A 16218-nucleotide genomic window follows, 5' to 3' on the forward strand; every position below is an offset into this window, starting at 1 on the left:
CGCTTAGCTGCGTTTGCAGCCCCATTCCCTTCTGTGCTTCCGGGGAAATGAGCCCGCACGGGCAGGATCACCTGGCAGGGGCGGCTTCAAAAGGCAGCGCTCTTTTATTTTTATTTGTAACACAGATCCATTTTCTACGAGATTTAAAAATTCATCCCCCACACCCCCTTCCTCCCTCGGAGAAAAAGCAAACTGAGGGAGTTCGCCTCCGCCCCCAGCTCCGCCCCGCGCATGCGCGCAGCATCCCGGGGTGGCGGCGGCCTGGGCGGCCTCGGCGCCGCCAGCGCCGCAATGGGCTGAGGGAGGGCAGGCGGTGGCAGCGGGGGGTGTCCGCGGCTCCGGGCTGGGCGCTCCGAGGATGGAGAGAGCCATGGAGCAGCTTAACCGGCTGACCAGGTCCCTGCGCCGCGCCCGCACCGTGGAGCTGCCGGACGGTAGGAGCGGGGCCCTGACATAGCGGTCGGTCCAGGCGGCCTCCGCGCCCGAACCGGCGGGGATGAGTTGAGGCGGCTGGGGAGGATGGGAACGGGCTCTCTCCGCTTCTGACAGGCTCTGTTTGTTTGTGGTGCTGACAGCAACAGCGGTGTCCCCTTCCTTCCCCCGCTGCCTCGCCGCCTCCGTGGCGGGGCGCGGGGGATCCCTGCCGGCTGCTGCCGCCCTGAGCCCGGGCGAGCCGGGGGTGCCGGACGCCGGCTGTATTCGCTTCTAAATCCTTCGCCAGGTGCCTCGTCGATGACAGAGTAGTGATGAAAAGTCTTAGTGGTTTTTTTTTTTTTTGGTCTTTTTTTTTTTTTTTTTTTTTTTGTCTTTTAGCGGTGCTGAATTTTGTTTGGAAGGGTATCGTAAGTCACTGTCACCCGTCACAGCCTAAATTTTTTTGGCTCTAAACTGCTTCACATGGGTGCTGGTCCCCCATATGAGGATGGATTTGAAAGGAGAGCTTCAGGCTCTTACGGCAAGTGGTTTGCTGTTCCAGCCGGGTCCAGTTTTTGGGAGGACTAACTGTAAAACTCTTGGATGTGCAGAATTTCTGTTCTTGTGAGTCATGTGCTGTCACTGTGCTTTCTTCAGTGTTTACTTTAATGGATGAGTCTTTGGCTGCCTGTCTGCCAGCTTTCATCTGCAGTGGTGGAGGAGAGGGAGTAATATTTTGTTTTCTCCGTGCATTCCCTGTTTGGACTTCCTGGTGTCCTGCTGAACTGTGCAACTTCACCCTTCACTTATTGTCACCTGTCTCCGTTCCAGTGTCTTGCAGTGCAGTTGCTCATAAATTTCACCTGATAGGCAAGTTTCAGGCAGATTTTGCTGCTGCTTGTAAGCCTTTGAATGGCAGCAGTGAAAATTGATGTAATACTACTAACTGAAGCTTAGGCTTACAGAAATAATGGAGTAGCATCAGTTAAACTGATTGAAGATGCTCATATGAATAATACGTTGCACAACCTTTGTCAATTGGAGCTGCTTTAAATTTACCTCAGTACTAATGTAGGCAAATTGATTCTGAATTTTTGTTTGTTTTCTTCGCATCTTGGGCATTTTTATCTTACATTTTATAGGTAGTTATGTCTGTGGAATGGCAGTGCAAGTGCAAGCCTTGAGACCTTTGGAACAAGTATTTCTGTCATTCTCTAGTGCAAGTGCAAGCCCCGAGACCTTTGGAACAAGTACTTCTATCATCCTGTAGTGCAGAAGGAATGTGAATTCTATGCATTCCTTAGGAATTGCACGAAACAAATCAGTGGGACTGATATTAGGAGATAAATGGGCTTAACACACTGAAATCTCAAACTGCATTGCAAGAAGGTCTCTGCTCAATGGCCATCCAACTTTGGGTCCGTTTCAGCTTGTTAGGTATCTTCTTTCTTGACCTTGGTGTTCCTTAGGTTTCTGCAGGTCTGCCCAAACTCTTCTTGAGAAGCAGGTTTGGCTTGTAGTATGTTGTTCCAAACGTGTACTGACAGGATCAGCTTGGGATATTCCATGCTGGTCTAGGATAATATGTAGTTTGGTGGCTTGTTGTGTGCTGTGTCTGGCCTCTTGAATTATGACTCCCCTCCTCTTTACCCCCACTGTATTTGAATAACTTTAATTTGACATTTAATTTGAAAGATACATAGTTTACTCCTCCATCCTTAAAGTGAGAGTCATGGTTCTCTTGCAGGAGATGGAGATGTATGTTTGAATTTACTTATGCTGAAGAAGGCAGTAAATCCCACTAAATGGAAGTATTAAAGTTCCATTGCATGTGCCATAGCCACTAGGGTATTATGTGCACAGTGCTGACACTTCTTTAAGATTGTGATCTCTTGTCAACTTCATGATGGTATCTCTGAGGAAATAAAGTGGTCAGTGTATCTTGCCAGGGCAGGATTCGAGATGATGAATTTCAAGGGTTTTTTTCTTTAAAGCAAGTCTTAACACTTGAGTCCAGTGCCAATTAATACCCTGAGCTCACAAGTAGAACTTTTTTAATCACTCTCCCAAAGTATCCTCCAGCAATTGTTTTCTGGACGCTTGAGAGCTTGACACAAATTTCCGGATGATGCTACTGAGGCTCAGTGACTGAAAACTAGGTCTTGTGGCCCAAAGCTGTGACACTGTTTGGTGTGCCTTTTTTTTAATCTTTATATAATTGCAAGCAAATAAGTTCGGTGAGTCCATGAGGTGTATAATACTTTTTCTCTACCTGCTGTCACGTAGTTTATGTCAGTTGGATTTTTTTATGACTAGAGAAAATAATCACCAAAGACAGGCATAAAAGATCCTTAGTCCCACACCCTCTTAATTACTTCTTACAGAAAAACTCTGGGAAAATCTGCATGTGCTCCACTGTGTAATTTTTGTTAATAGAATAGCAAAAGGCTTGGTTTTGTAATTGTGCCATAAATGTTTGTTATGGCCCAGCTACACTTGTATTTAACTATGGACTTTTTCTGGATCACTGCACTTGCAATATAATTAAATATAGTTAGAATCAATATTAAGCATTTCAGTTAAGTGTGCTGATATATGTAGAAGTTTTTTTTCACCTTTTTTAGATGTCTTGTATGGGGCCTGATTGTGGAAATATATAAGGATGTAATGTTTAAATTTAGTTGAAGTTCTTTAGTTTTTTTTTTATTTTTATTTGGAGAGCTTTATCTTCCTGCCCAAAGCTCTTTGAAACAGAGTTCAAGATATTTTTTTTTTTAGTTGCGTATACTGGGAGCTAATCATGGATAGATTTTGAAAAAGTGCTCAAATATTTTCCACAATTGATATTTATTTAGCATCTATTTAATTTTGTTTCAGGATTCTTTCTCTCTGTGTCCCCTCCCTCCCAGCTTGTTCTTCCCTGAGCAGTCAAATTCTAGGGGTGTGTGTTGGAGATGGAGTTTTCTGATGCTCTCAGAACTCTGCCATAAGAAACACTTTGTAAAGAGTTCAAACTTTAGCTTGGTGATGGTTGGTGACTCTCTGCAATGTTTAATCATAATTTGTTGTTTTGGGAGGCTTGTGTCTCTTGCACCATGTGTTTTCTATAAGCAATGTTGATTTTTAAAAATTTTGTTTTAAAATTTTTGTAGCTGATGAAATGTGATTTGAATTTGAATTATCTCTGTCCAGTGTTCAAAGGTAATAATAGATTGTTAAAAAGATGCGTTGCTGCTTTCTTTTGTTAGCTAGGGACACACAACTTCAAATGGCTGATAGCAGTAGTAACCTTGGAGCAGTGTAGAACAATAACAACAAAGAGCATAGCTGCAGCATGATAACAACTTCTTGGATTCCACTTCATAATTCTGAAGAATCTTTATTTAAAATTCAGTAGATGCCGCCTTGCCTACCTAGTGGAAGTAGTGGTTATGTAGAGGCATGGTATGTAAAAGAAATGATATACTGTGCTTGTTTGGGACTGTTTTAATTCTTCCTGTTCTGGTTGCTTTGTAAGTTTGGATCAAGGAAGGTGATGAGGAAAAACTTGAAAATAATTTTTTGAAAACAGTCCTGTATTTCCATACCCTGAAACCATATATTTGGGTTCTCAGAAAGCATAGCCCCTCCTGTCATAAATTAGTGTCTACATGAACAATCTGTGGAGATTGTACTCTCAAAAATGGGTAGCTTGTTGAAGGGAAAAATTACAATAATTGTCCATAATGAAAGAAAAAATTACTGTGCAATAAAACCATTCATAATTATTATATGTTAAAATATTTTAAGTTTTGTCAAATTAATCTTCTAAAAAGAGTATTTACTTCGGGAAGTCTGTAAGTGACCAAACAGGCTCATCACACCCATGCAGTGTGCTAGCATTTGCAGCAGTAGTGATGACATAGTCTGTGTGGCTGAATGTCAGTGTGTCTGACATTCAACCACACAGACTTTGTCTTTGGCCTTTCTTTGTTTGTCTTCAAGTGTGAAATATGAAACTGATTAGCGATTAAAAAGTAAAATGAAACTTATTGTACTCAGGTATTCAAGTACAGAGACAAAATGGAATGGTTATGAAGTAATTTTTAAAAGTCACTACTACAAAATCATAGCCACAGGACTATGGAAGTCACCTTGGAAGATAGGAAGCGTCCTTCTTTTTAAAATTAAATAGTTAAGTGTTTTTGTTTTGTTTGGATTTTTTTAATGCACATCTCTTAAAAACTTGGATTTAGTGAACAGGATTGTCAATTCAAAGAAATTGACACTCCACTGAAAATTCTGTATTTTTTACTTTGTAAAAGAAAAAAAACCACATTGAAGTTTCATATATTACAATTCTGTTAATTCTCTCTTTTATCTAAATAAATGTGATGGCCTTTTCTTTTTAATGAAACTTTGGGTGTGTAGAATCTGTGTAAAAAAAATTATCTGTTTCAAGTGAACACTTGAAAATGTAAATAAGTGTTGCTAGATACATTTATTTAAAAAAAAATATATCTTTATGGTAACAGAGTAATTTAATTTCTTCCCAGATAATGAAACTGCTGTCTATACACTGATGCCAATGGTTATGGCTGACCAGCACAGGTGAGAGCTTCTTTAAATTTACCTTTTTTTTTTTTTTTTTAGGTCTGAAAAAGCCAGCCTGTTTGCTGAAGTCCTAGCTCCTAAAGCACTCTCAGAAGTCCAGCTGCTGAATTGCTGAGTTGTGTTCTAATTTGAAGTTAGTCACTGACTGTGTGCATCCCAGCATACTTTTGCCTGTTTTGATTTATGCCATAGACTGGAACTGGGATTTGTTCTGTTGAAGCACATAGGGAGATTTGTCCTAGAATAAGAACAAAAATGTTGTTTTGTAATTGTGTCTTAGTTCTGGGTGTGTATTTATGGATGACATAGAAGCTCTTAGTCTTATTAGACATCTCATAAAGACATGGAATAAGAGTTGGACAATGAGATTGAGACTTCTGGAATTCCTCATATGAGCAGCTGTTTCTCTTACTGAGTTGTCCTCAAAGTGCTTGGAACCTGGAGGCTGTATAATGCCAGCTAAGTGGTGCTTCCTTCCATGAATTTTGTAGGGAAGCAGTCAGTAACTCTTACTGAAAGAGAAAGCTGCTTTTCCAGGATAAACGTTTGTTCTGCTGTGCAGTATTTTGAGATCTCATGCAAGGGTTTTAAATTATGTGATCAGCCCATTACTGGAAGTTGAAAGGTCCTATTTAAACTTTTTATCCTGATCTTGTATCCTTCTACTTCATCATTTTGATTTCACATACCAGTCTTTCCTCTGAACTTTGCCTGTGTTTGGAAAAACTGTTGGATATGTGGTTGGGGTGATTGTGATAAGGGGGGAATTGAAAATTTATATTTTGTTTAAACCAAGCTGTTGAAGTGCTTGTTTTTCATATTTGTAAAGAAGTGATTTGGTTGTTTGGTCTAATTCTTACTAGTTTACATTTGGAACAGTTTCCCAGTGTCACTGTTAATTTTTTAGGTACAGTAAGAAATGGAAAGGTATTCTTAATCAGCAAATGCTTAAAAATGATGTGATCTCTTAGTAATTAGTTGGATGGAAAAGAAATAGTGATTAATTAAGAAATAGAGTACTCATGTACAACTTAGAGTATAAACTTTGCTTGGATACTGTGAGCTATTTTTAAAATTAAAACATTATTTTTCTATTTGAAGGTCTGTCTCAGAGCTGCTGTCAAATTCAAAATTTGATGTGAATTATGCCTTTGGACGTGTGAAGAGAAGTTTGCTTCATATTGCAGCAAAGTAAGACTTACTTGAGTCCAGTCCAGAGGTTAACAATGAAAATATTGCCACAAATCTAAGGCACCAATGTAAGCTGGAAAACTCTGTAGTGTCAGTTAACATTTTGTTTTCACACTTTTTATATCTTGTTTGTTCTTCCTAGTAATGTGCCTCCCTCATAAAGAGGACAGCTTTTACGCATGGTATCAAGTGGCATTCCAAATTCCAGTGAAGGAAGTCTGGCTAGATACATTTTTACCTTTCTGTGAAATCTCGAGTCTTTTAAAATAATGCAGCCATGCTGTGCATCCTGTGTAGCTGGGTTACTCTTGCCTTTGTAGAGGTAGGGAACTCTTATTTGCAGGTGCTGATTGTTTTTGGGGTATTCTAAAACAACGGGAAGCATTTGGATGTTTGTTGGGAAGCAGCTGTTCCACAGTACTTTGTGTGACTGTAACTGAAGGGAATATAACTCAGGAGCTCACTTCTAGTAAGTTTTGTATCTTGTATAGAGGGCTTCAGTGCAAATTTTGATCTACATTATTTATTGTTTGTATAGCTCTTCAGTGGGGATGACTCTACTTTATATGTAACTCTGCCAAGAAACAGACAGGTTACCATCATATAGATAGAAATTAACCAGATAGTTTTTGACATGACCTTTCAGGAAACTAAACTTTAAACTGATGAATGAATGCTCTGTATTTATTTCCCCTTGAAAGTTCTTTCATTTAAATGGTAAAAAAAGTGCAAAAAACAAAAAAAGGAACTAGTAGAAGAATTGCATATATATAGCTCTACTTGATCATAATAAAGGTGGAAGTTCCAGCTTCTTAAACAGACTATTAGAAATAGCTGTTTCCGAACTATTTCATTTCAGAATTACGTAGTGCTTATATAAAATTTACTTAAGGAAGTACTTATAAAAATGCAAGCAAATTTTTAGCATATGCTTTAGAAGTATATTTGAAAATACACTGTATTTCCTGATTCTAAAAATACAAGAAGTTGTGTTACACTTAGTTTCTGGATTGTTTTTTATCTTGACTTAGTTATTGGGTCACAAAGGGGTCAAGCTGCTGGTTTTGCAACATATTGTACAGTTAGTCTTCAGTTTATTTGGGTTGTTGTGTAGCAGTTCTGATGTTGGGAAGATTTGTAAAAATTTATTAGCTGGTTGCAACAGATACAAAAGTACTCTGTTTATCTTTTCAATCAGCTCTTCCTCTTAAAGAGTTCAGGAGCAAGATAAATATGTAATGCAGAGTTTCTGTCCTCTTAGTGACATTGGTTATCCTGAAGAGCTGCTATATTATGTAAAGTAAAAGAGTTCAGCTCTTTATTACAGGTTCAAAATTGATAGCAAAGAAATATTTGTACTAGCAAATAAATATTTGTACAAGTTTTGGAATTTTCCTGGTATTCAAACTTCTAACATAACTTCCAGACACAGAAGCATAACAAATCCCAAAATCTTTAATGGAGAATTCAGTCCTGTTAACAGAGTAGGGATGAGGGAGGTGAGAGGAAATTGAAAGCAAAACTTATTTAGTTTAAAGAATTAACAGTCCTAAAGACTCACTGTTGTGTTTTAAAGTCATTAAAATCAAAGAGTAGGCTGGCATCTCTTCATTGCTACCAGTTATATTTGGTCACTTCTTGCTGCATTAAGTGACTTTCCTTTAGCTTTGTGTAGCCTGAACTATGAGGGTGTAAAACAATTTTATGTAAAGATGTTCTAGTGAGTGTGATCTGTACCTAATGTTGCTGTTGTCTTTATGCCAATACTGATTTGTAAATATCCTTGTTACAGTTTTTCCCCTTTCTTATTTTCTTCTTAGCTGTGGATCAGTTGAATGCCTTGTTCTGTTATTAAAAAAAGGAGCAAATCCAAACTATCAGGACATCTCAGGATGCACTCCTCTCCATTTAGCAGCAAGGAATGGGTAAGTTTTTAAAATCCTTAAGCTCTTAAACATTTTTTGCATAATACACTTGAGCTGGCATGTTCTGTAATATTTTTGCATAGTTCAAAAAAACAGCTTTGGTTTTCACTTTTGAAAATCGAGAACATGGAGGTTAAAATCCTTACTTTGAGTATTCACAGAATAATATTTTATAAATAGTAAGTCATGTCTAAAATACCAATTCCAGTACCAGTTATTTTAGTGTTTTCTGTTAATTGGGGGCATAATGATTCTTACAACGGTAATTGAACGAGGGATACATTCACCTTCCAGTTAGCTGAGTAAGAAAAAAGGCTTTGGAGGGCTTGGAGGGGGTCAAGAGACTTCTGATTTTTCTGAGATGGTGTCTCTAAGAAAATTTTTCCTGCAAGAAAAGGAATACAATGTTGGCACAATGTTAGGAGAGAGGCAGAGAAAGAACTCCAAAGCAGTGAGTAAGTACTTTTTTAAGATCCTACTTCTGGAATTGTGTTTGTGAAAACATACACAATTCCAGAAGTAGGATCTTAAAAGTGAAGGTAATGTTGTCTTTTTTCTTTTTAAGATGTGTGTGATACAATAACTGAATTGTATCACAGCTGGTACTTCAGGTGAGGAGGTGGTAGTGTTTAGTGGCTTCTGGGTATGTGTGAGGTCTATTTGTAGGACAGGAGAGAAGCAGGCAAGTGGTGTATGATGAAATGCAGAAATACACTCAGGAGACAGTAATGTGGAAATGAGCTATAAGAAAAGTGTGAAAGGTACGAAATAAAAAGGAAAAGGAAAATAAATTTGTAAAGGTAAAGCACTTAGAGCATTAAAAATGTTAAAAAACCAAACAAAACATGAATTAGGAAAAAAATACCTCTACTTTTATTAAGAAAATGCTTGTACTTAACAAGGATTTGCTTAGTTTTACAATGACTGTCTCACTAAGTAATGATTTAGTGGTGTACTGTAAACATGTCCACTGACATGTACAGGCAACAGTGAACTTCATGGACTTCTATTAGCTGAACTCATGCTTTTTGTCTTGAAAGGGTGGTTCATGCAGAGCTGAAACTGTTAGAGTAGTGGTTAAGTGGTTCTGCACTTTCCACAAAAACAGCTATGATTTTAGCCCTATGTTGTTGTTTGCTACCTTTGCACTGTCTGTGAAGATCACTTCTTTCACGTGCTCAGTACTGTACTCCTTGTAAATTGGAACCACCTGTTATGCCTAGAACAGTCATAAATTAGATTTAGTGGAGCTCTAAGGAGATATTTAGTCTTTGTAAGTTATTTTCCCTGACTGGATTTTAATGTATTCTTTTGCTTACAGCCAGAAAAAATGTATGAGCAAGCTGCTGGAATACAGTGCAGATGTCAACATTTGTAATAATGAAGGCTTGACTGCAGTAAGTGCTGTTAATTATCATGATGTTCATAAAATGAATGAAGACTTTGGAGATTCTCAGTTTTTAATCTTTTGCCATCTCACACATAAAACCAAACTGCTATGTGTCCAGTGCCATCAAGAATCTCAAGATGTGATCAAAATATCCAAGCATATGATTGTATTGTTCAAAGCTTCTCCTAATATTATACAAAGCTTCTCTTTGTGAAAGTGTTGACAATAATACAGCCAGGTTTAAAATCATTTTTATAGGCTAGATATATATCATTGCTAAAGGAAACACATGTATATTCATTTTGTGCTTAGATTCATTGGTTGGCTGTCAATGGACGAACAGAATTGCTTCATGATCTTGTTCAGCACGTCAGTAATGTAGATGTTGAAGATGCCATGGGACAGACAGCCCTTCATGTAGCTTGTCAAAATGGACACAAGACAGTAAGTTTCTAAACTGTATGAACACAATTGATTTGTGAAGAACTTGGTAATGCCTCAAAGTTGTTGTGGTTTTGTTATAAACATCAGAGTAGTAATGCACATGGTAATGGCTACAAGTGTGAAGAATGCTGTTGTGTGTCTTAGTATCGACTGCATGCACTTCCATGGGAACAACTTATTTATTCTTGTGGAGGTGACTGATCACAGTGCCTATGGGTGTTGAGATGACTTAATGTATACTGTTCAGCTCTTCTGTGGTGCTGTTATTGGCTTGTTATTATCAAGTTTTTATGTAATTTTAAATGTTTGAAAATGTTTTGCCTTATTTTTCAGAATATGTTTAATTCATAATTGTGTAAGCGATTGTGTGATTTTGAAATCTGAAATATTAATTTACTGTGAATAAAAAATGAAAACAGAGTTGGATCAGTTATAGTTTAACTTTAGAAGTAAACAAGCTCAAATAAACTCTTCATTATTGATCTGTGCGAATAATTTTTATGTCTGGCCTTGCATTAGGGCTGACTATTTATATTCAGAGTATAGGTTTGGATACTTTACTTGAACTGCATTAGAGCTCTATAGAGTTATACAGATTGCCACCAGAACTATTTACTACTGAAAAGAATAAATTGTAATTCTACCTAGATCTTTTCTGTTGTCCTTGTCCGTGCTGGATTTTAGAAGACCAAATTCTGAAAAACTGTTACCTATAAATGTAGCAAATTTATGTGACTGAAATATAACAAAAGTTGTTTGGGAGTGTGCTCAGCGTTTTCGTATTTTAGACATGCACTAAATATTTGCAAGCCAGTAGTGTTTTCCACTGCTCTTTTTCTAAAGGTGATGTTTTGTTCTCTTGTAGACAGTGCAGTGCTTGCTGGACAGTGGTGCAGACATAAACAGGCCGAATGTTTCTGGGGCAACTCCACTTTATTTTGCTTGCAGGTTATATATTTTTAACTTTTGAATACCTTTTGCAATAACTAATTAGAAATTACAAAATATAGGAAATATAAAAGCTGACTGTTTAATCTTGTCTCATTTTTGAGTGTGGTTTAGTGTCTTATCATAATACTTAGGTTAGTACTGAATGCTTATGTAGCTCTTTCTAACAGACATGTTAAACACATACCTACCTGTACATGTTCTAGCATGAATCATAAATTGGTGACTGCTGAACCCTTTTCTGAAAAAATGAATTCTGCCAATTTAGTTTATTTTGAGTACACTAAAACCAGAGCCTTTATAAGGCAAGTTTGGCTATTCCTTAATGTACAGTATGGTATTACAGTATACATGAAATGTGCATATAAGTGTCAAAGTTACAATATTGAGTTAAAATTACATTGTTGCTTTGATCAATTATGCTTTCTTCATAGTTAAATTTCAAAAGTAAACACATATGATAAATGATCTTTTGTTTTAATCAGATAATTTCTGCAATTTGTTAGAACATTTTCAATTTTTGCAATCCCTGTGCTTTGATTACAGGTTAAATAGTTCACATAAGATTACTGTTACTGTAAGCAAAAGGAGAAATGGACTGACCTGCTGCTCTGCTAAGAGCTACATTCTGGGAGCTGGTGTCTCTGGAGTGTTGACTTGTGTATGTTGACTTGTGGCAGTTAAGAAGAAGGGAAGTAGAGAATGCTGCTAGCTGCAAGCTGCTAGCCTTGGTCCTTGATTTAGGGGCTGATATTTGTACACACTTTAAAAGAAGTAAGCAGCTTGTCTTGGCTTGGAGGTTTTTCACAGGAAGGGAATGTGGCAAGTACAGGAGTCATATTCTTTAGAAATTACCAACTGGAGCATCTGGCAGGGTAGAATGAACAGGGTGTGTAGTACAGCAAACCTGGAAAGAAAGGTTGTAGGTTCCTGATGACAGGGAGGGCAGGATATGGTGGCAGTGGCAGATGATAGCTGCAGGAAGGGTATCAGTATTCAAAGTCTGAGTCTGAAGCATCTGTTTTGTCAATGTGTGGGGTTGTGCACTTAGTCTAGAGAATTACAATGAAGATGCTGCTAGTAGGCCATTAGTCTTAGCTCCTTTCTGACCTTTAGTGTTTGGATTGAGACAAAGTCTGGTATATCAAATTAACCTGTTGGCTTCCTGGGCTGGAAGGGCAGGACTGAGGAGAACTCTTCTGTCAGTTATTGAGAGATCAGTGAAGCTACCTCTTGCCCCTCAGCTGTTAGTTGTCACTTTACCTGTGCTCTTTCTGAACTGATAGGCTGCACCTATCAGGCTGAGGATGCAGGCAGCCTCTTGGATGTTCCAGAATGCCAATACTCTTGTCCATTGGTGTAAAGGGTGTACTGCAAACTAGCTTGAGGAATAAAACATTACTGAAAAACTTATATACCTTAATTGCTATGTCTTTTTTATTAGTCTTTCATTTCACCCTTAAGACACTTCTCTGTTATGTTTGGCAGTATATGCACTTAATGCTGGTAAAGGCAATATTCAAGTAATCATTTCATGTGTTCCTAAAGAAGTAAACCTCTGATCACTGGTACTCAATTTCTCATTTTTTTCCGAAGAAAGGATTTGGGAAAGTGTTGAGAGGCATAAATAGTTGTTTTTTCTGTTTTCTAGGCAATGCTAGCATGTTGGGAAATTTTTCAGAGAATTGAGGGTCCTATACAGTCTATAACCAGATCAGTGAATAGACTTTGAATGCAAAAGTAAACTCGTTACTTCTAGAGGCTATGCAAGACATTTATATATAGAAATTAGAGCCGTTTGAGTGAGGTATTTATCTCTTGTACAAAAAAAAAATTAACAGTAAAAACATCTTGCTAATATTTTATTGATGGTTAAAGCACAATTAGATTGTTTTCCCCCTAATATGATAGAAGTGAGCAAAGAACTTGGCAAGGATAACTTCCTCTCTGAAGTAAATTAGGATGTAAATTGAGAAAGAGCTCTCTTTTTGCAGGAAATGCAGCTCATAAATATTTGAGGCGAGGCTAGGATGAATCATTTCTGAATGATGAGAGCGACTCTGACTTCATAAGTAGCCTGAATTTTGCACTGCTCTTTTGCAGTAATCTTTTCTTCTAGCTTCTGTTGGTTTTGTTTGTTAGATTCAACAAAGACAGATTTATGACTCAGATCATAAATGCTCTAGTAACTGTCTTTCTTCTCTTTTGAATAGCCATGGTCAGAGAGACACTGCACAAATTCTTTTGATGAGAGGAGCCAAATATTTACCAGACAAGAATGGTGTTACTCCACTGGATCTCTGTGTACAGGTATTAAGTTAGCAACACTATTTCAGTGAATTTCTGTGACTTACTACAGTGTCATCTGATCATTATTACCTTTTCTTATTCTTAAGGCCTCTGAGAGATGGTAGTCCTTTGGCAAAACAAGTGCAAAATGTAATTTTTTAATAATGAAATTGATCCTACAGGCAGGTTCATAATTTCTATGCTTTGCATAAGTCAGGTGCAAGAATCATGAGAAAGAGTTTCCAGAGCTCCATTTGATTAGGAAGTTTTGGAATCCTTTGTATAATGGTAGTACACGATTTAGGTGCTTACTTGTTAACAAGTAAGAGGTAAAGGCGTGCAGAAAGGAGTGATTTTTTTTTTTTATCTCAAATAATAGATTTTATTTTCTCTTGAGGAGATGTTGCTATTAAAAACAAAACTTACATGATGATGGCTCTTACTTGTCAAAGATATTTCTATATCTGGATGAGGAACAAAATTCTTATATATTTTGAAGTAATGTGACATTTTCAACTGCAAAACAATTTCCTCATCACCAACTGCTTGTACTACATCCTAAAGTGATTTTTTTTTGATTTGGGAACACTTACACTTTTTTCTGTCAGATAAGTTGCAGGTCAGTGTGTAAATAACGTGATTGAATGGAAGCCTTTGAACCTTTGCTAGTAATTAGACTAGAAAACTGAACTGAAAGCTGAAAAAACTAAGTCATTGGAGTGAGTGGACATCACGCTACCTTTGTGCATGTCATTAGTTTGTCAGGATAAAATTGAAATTTTCTGGGTTTTTTTCTGTATTTTCAGACTATTTCAACCTCAAGTTATTTAATTTCTGAGGTGTCTTCATGTGCCTAAGACTTGCACTTGAAATAGTTGTGTGTATGTGCAAGAGTGCTGTCTCCAGTACCTGTGGGATAATTTTGGAATGTTTAACTCTGGAAGTTTTATTTCATAGACTTATCTGTGTAAGACCTTGATCCAGTTAGGTTTCTTACAGTATTTCTTTTTGCATATAAGAAACCAAGTAAGTCCTCAGCTCTGGTCACTGAGAAGTGTGAGTTCACTATACTGTCTCACTGCTGACTCGATTGTGAAACTCAGTCAGATTTTTTTTTTTCTTTGTTATGGCAGAATTACTATTGCTACATAAAGCCACACGGAGTATGATCAGTTTCAAGGTATTCTGCAGCCACAGACCTGTAAGACAGTATATGGCAGGAGAGGTTTAGATTAGATATTAGGAATAATTTCTTCATGGAAAGGGCTGTAAGGCATTGGAGAAGACTGCCCAGGGAAGTGGTGGAGTCTCCACCCCTCAAAGTGTTTAAAAAAATGGTGAATATGGCACTTGAGGATGTGGTTTAGTAGCATACATAGGGGTGGTGCTAGGCTGATGTTTGGTCTTGATGATCTTAAAAGTATTTTCCAACCTAAATGATTCTGTGAATCCTTACCAGTGTGTGCTTAGTGGTAGAGTTATTATTTTTTATGATTAATGTTTTGAGTTTCTGCTTCAGTCTCCAGTTTTGCAATCCCTAGGGCACGTTTTTACACATAAAACTTATGTTAACTTTTTTTAGTTGTGAGTAGTGACACCTGGTGTTTGTTTTGTAGTGATGATCTTACTGTGTTCAAGATCATGCAGTATACAAGTTCATGATGCCAAGTAAGAATGAAGAAAACAATATGTTTTCTTTCTTTTTACATTGTGCGTTTTATTCTGTGCTTAAAGGTCTGTTTTTCAAAGTCAATACATGCTTTCAGATGACTGAAATTATGGACTCAAACAATTCTTGCAAACATTACCTTGATCTTGAAGATTTGACTTTCATTAATTTTTACGGATTCTGGGTGGGTTTATTTTTAATACTTAATTTCTTGGTACCAGAAACAATTAAATTAATCTTTTTAATGTATGGTTTTTACTGAGGTAATGTCAACTGTCATTCACAGAGGAGCCCCTGAAGTTGCAGCAGTTAATACGTTACATGGTTATTTTCCCGGAGTAGAAGTTCATGCATATTCATGTATTAGGTGTCTGCTTAAAAATGCAGCTGTGTTAAATAAGGTTTGATACAAATAAACCACAAAATCAAGTTATTTTCTTTCCAGAAAACATTTTTTTTCAGAAGGGTGTGAAGTTAGTCTAAGGCACATTCTAAGGAGTTATACTTGTGTATTGATTTTAAAGTTAAGTAACCCTTTCATGGGTTTATCCTATTTCTTCCTGTAACAGGTCAGATATGTGCCCTATGAATGTTTAGAAAATGTTTGTTTTGAAGAATTAGATTCTGGGTGTAATTAAGTAGGTATCAGCAGGGGGAAGAGAAGTGAAATATTGCAATGTTTTTAATCTCTGGTGATTGTTGGCTGAAGTGCTTTTCAACTGTACCTTTATTTTGGTAAGTAGGAAAATGTTTTAAAAACTAGAAAAATGGGAGTGGATATATGTGAGCCAGTATACTGGAAAAAATTGATTCTGTCTTCTCCCAAACATTTTGGGATACCTAACTTTGCTACATTTTTGAATTTCAAATTATTTTAGAATAGGATTTCTCCAGCATTAAACCAAATCGTTATCCTTAATAACAATAAAAAAAGATGTTATTGCCTGTAATAGTCTAACTCTCCATTCTAATGTTTCTTTTAATTAAAATGTTTTCTTAGGGTGGTTATGGAGAGACTTGTGAAGTCTTAATACAGTACCATCCTCGGCTTTTCCAGACAATAATTCAAATGACACAGAATGAAGATCTGCGGGAAAACATGGTAAAATGGGATTCTGTGTGTTATAGCCAGGGATCTCTCTGTGTGTGCTGGAGAGCTTAGTGCTTAATATTAGTGGCAATCAGTACCACAGTAGTTGACCACTAGGTACCTTTCTTTCCTCATGGAAAATGGGCAGTCTTCACATAATTTTAAACACAAGAATTTGGAATTAAACATAGGATCTGTTTTTATTTAGTGTTCTAACTTTGTACATTTGGCAAAGTGATCTAAACAGTTTAAAGAGCAGACATTG

At 37.1% G+C, this 16218-nt stretch overlaps 1 protein-coding gene across 7 annotated transcripts in view; it reads left to right on the forward strand.

Annotated features, from left to right (window-relative positions):
- The first annotated feature begins 242 nt into the window (after nucleotides 1-242).
- HACE1 (HECT domain and ankyrin repeat containing E3 ubiquitin protein ligase 1) overlaps nucleotides 243-16218 on the forward strand; it is an 88678-nt gene continuing 72702 nt past the window's right edge. For 4 of the 7 annotated variants that reach the window (XM_059842383.1, XM_059842381.1, XM_059842380.1 and 1 more), the window contains exons 1-9: nucleotides 243-434; nucleotides 4950-5004; nucleotides 6109-6198; nucleotides 8019-8123; nucleotides 9445-9520; nucleotides 9826-9957; nucleotides 10823-10905; nucleotides 13119-13215; nucleotides 15864-15965. In XM_059842383.1, the coding sequence (XP_059698366.1) occupies nucleotides 359-434; nucleotides 4950-5004; nucleotides 6109-6198; nucleotides 8019-8123; nucleotides 9445-9520; nucleotides 9826-9957; nucleotides 10823-10905; nucleotides 13119-13215; nucleotides 15864-15965 (816 nt within the window). In that variant the 5' untranslated portion in view covers nucleotides 243-358. Of the gene's footprint in view, nucleotides 435-4949; nucleotides 5005-5046; nucleotides 5141-6108; nucleotides 6267-6375; nucleotides 6521-8018; nucleotides 8124-9444; nucleotides 9521-9825; nucleotides 9958-10822; nucleotides 10906-13118; nucleotides 13216-15863; nucleotides 15966-16218 lie in introns of those variants that run through there. The other 3 variants (XM_059842386.1, XM_059842385.1, XM_059842387.1) reach the window with 3 other exon arrangements.

The sequence above is a fragment of the Haemorhous mexicanus genome, chromosome 3, assembly GCF_027477595.1.
Source record: "Haemorhous mexicanus isolate bHaeMex1 chromosome 3, bHaeMex1.pri, whole genome shotgun sequence".
NCBI lineage: Eukaryota > Metazoa > Chordata > Aves > Passeriformes > Fringillidae > Haemorhous > Haemorhous mexicanus.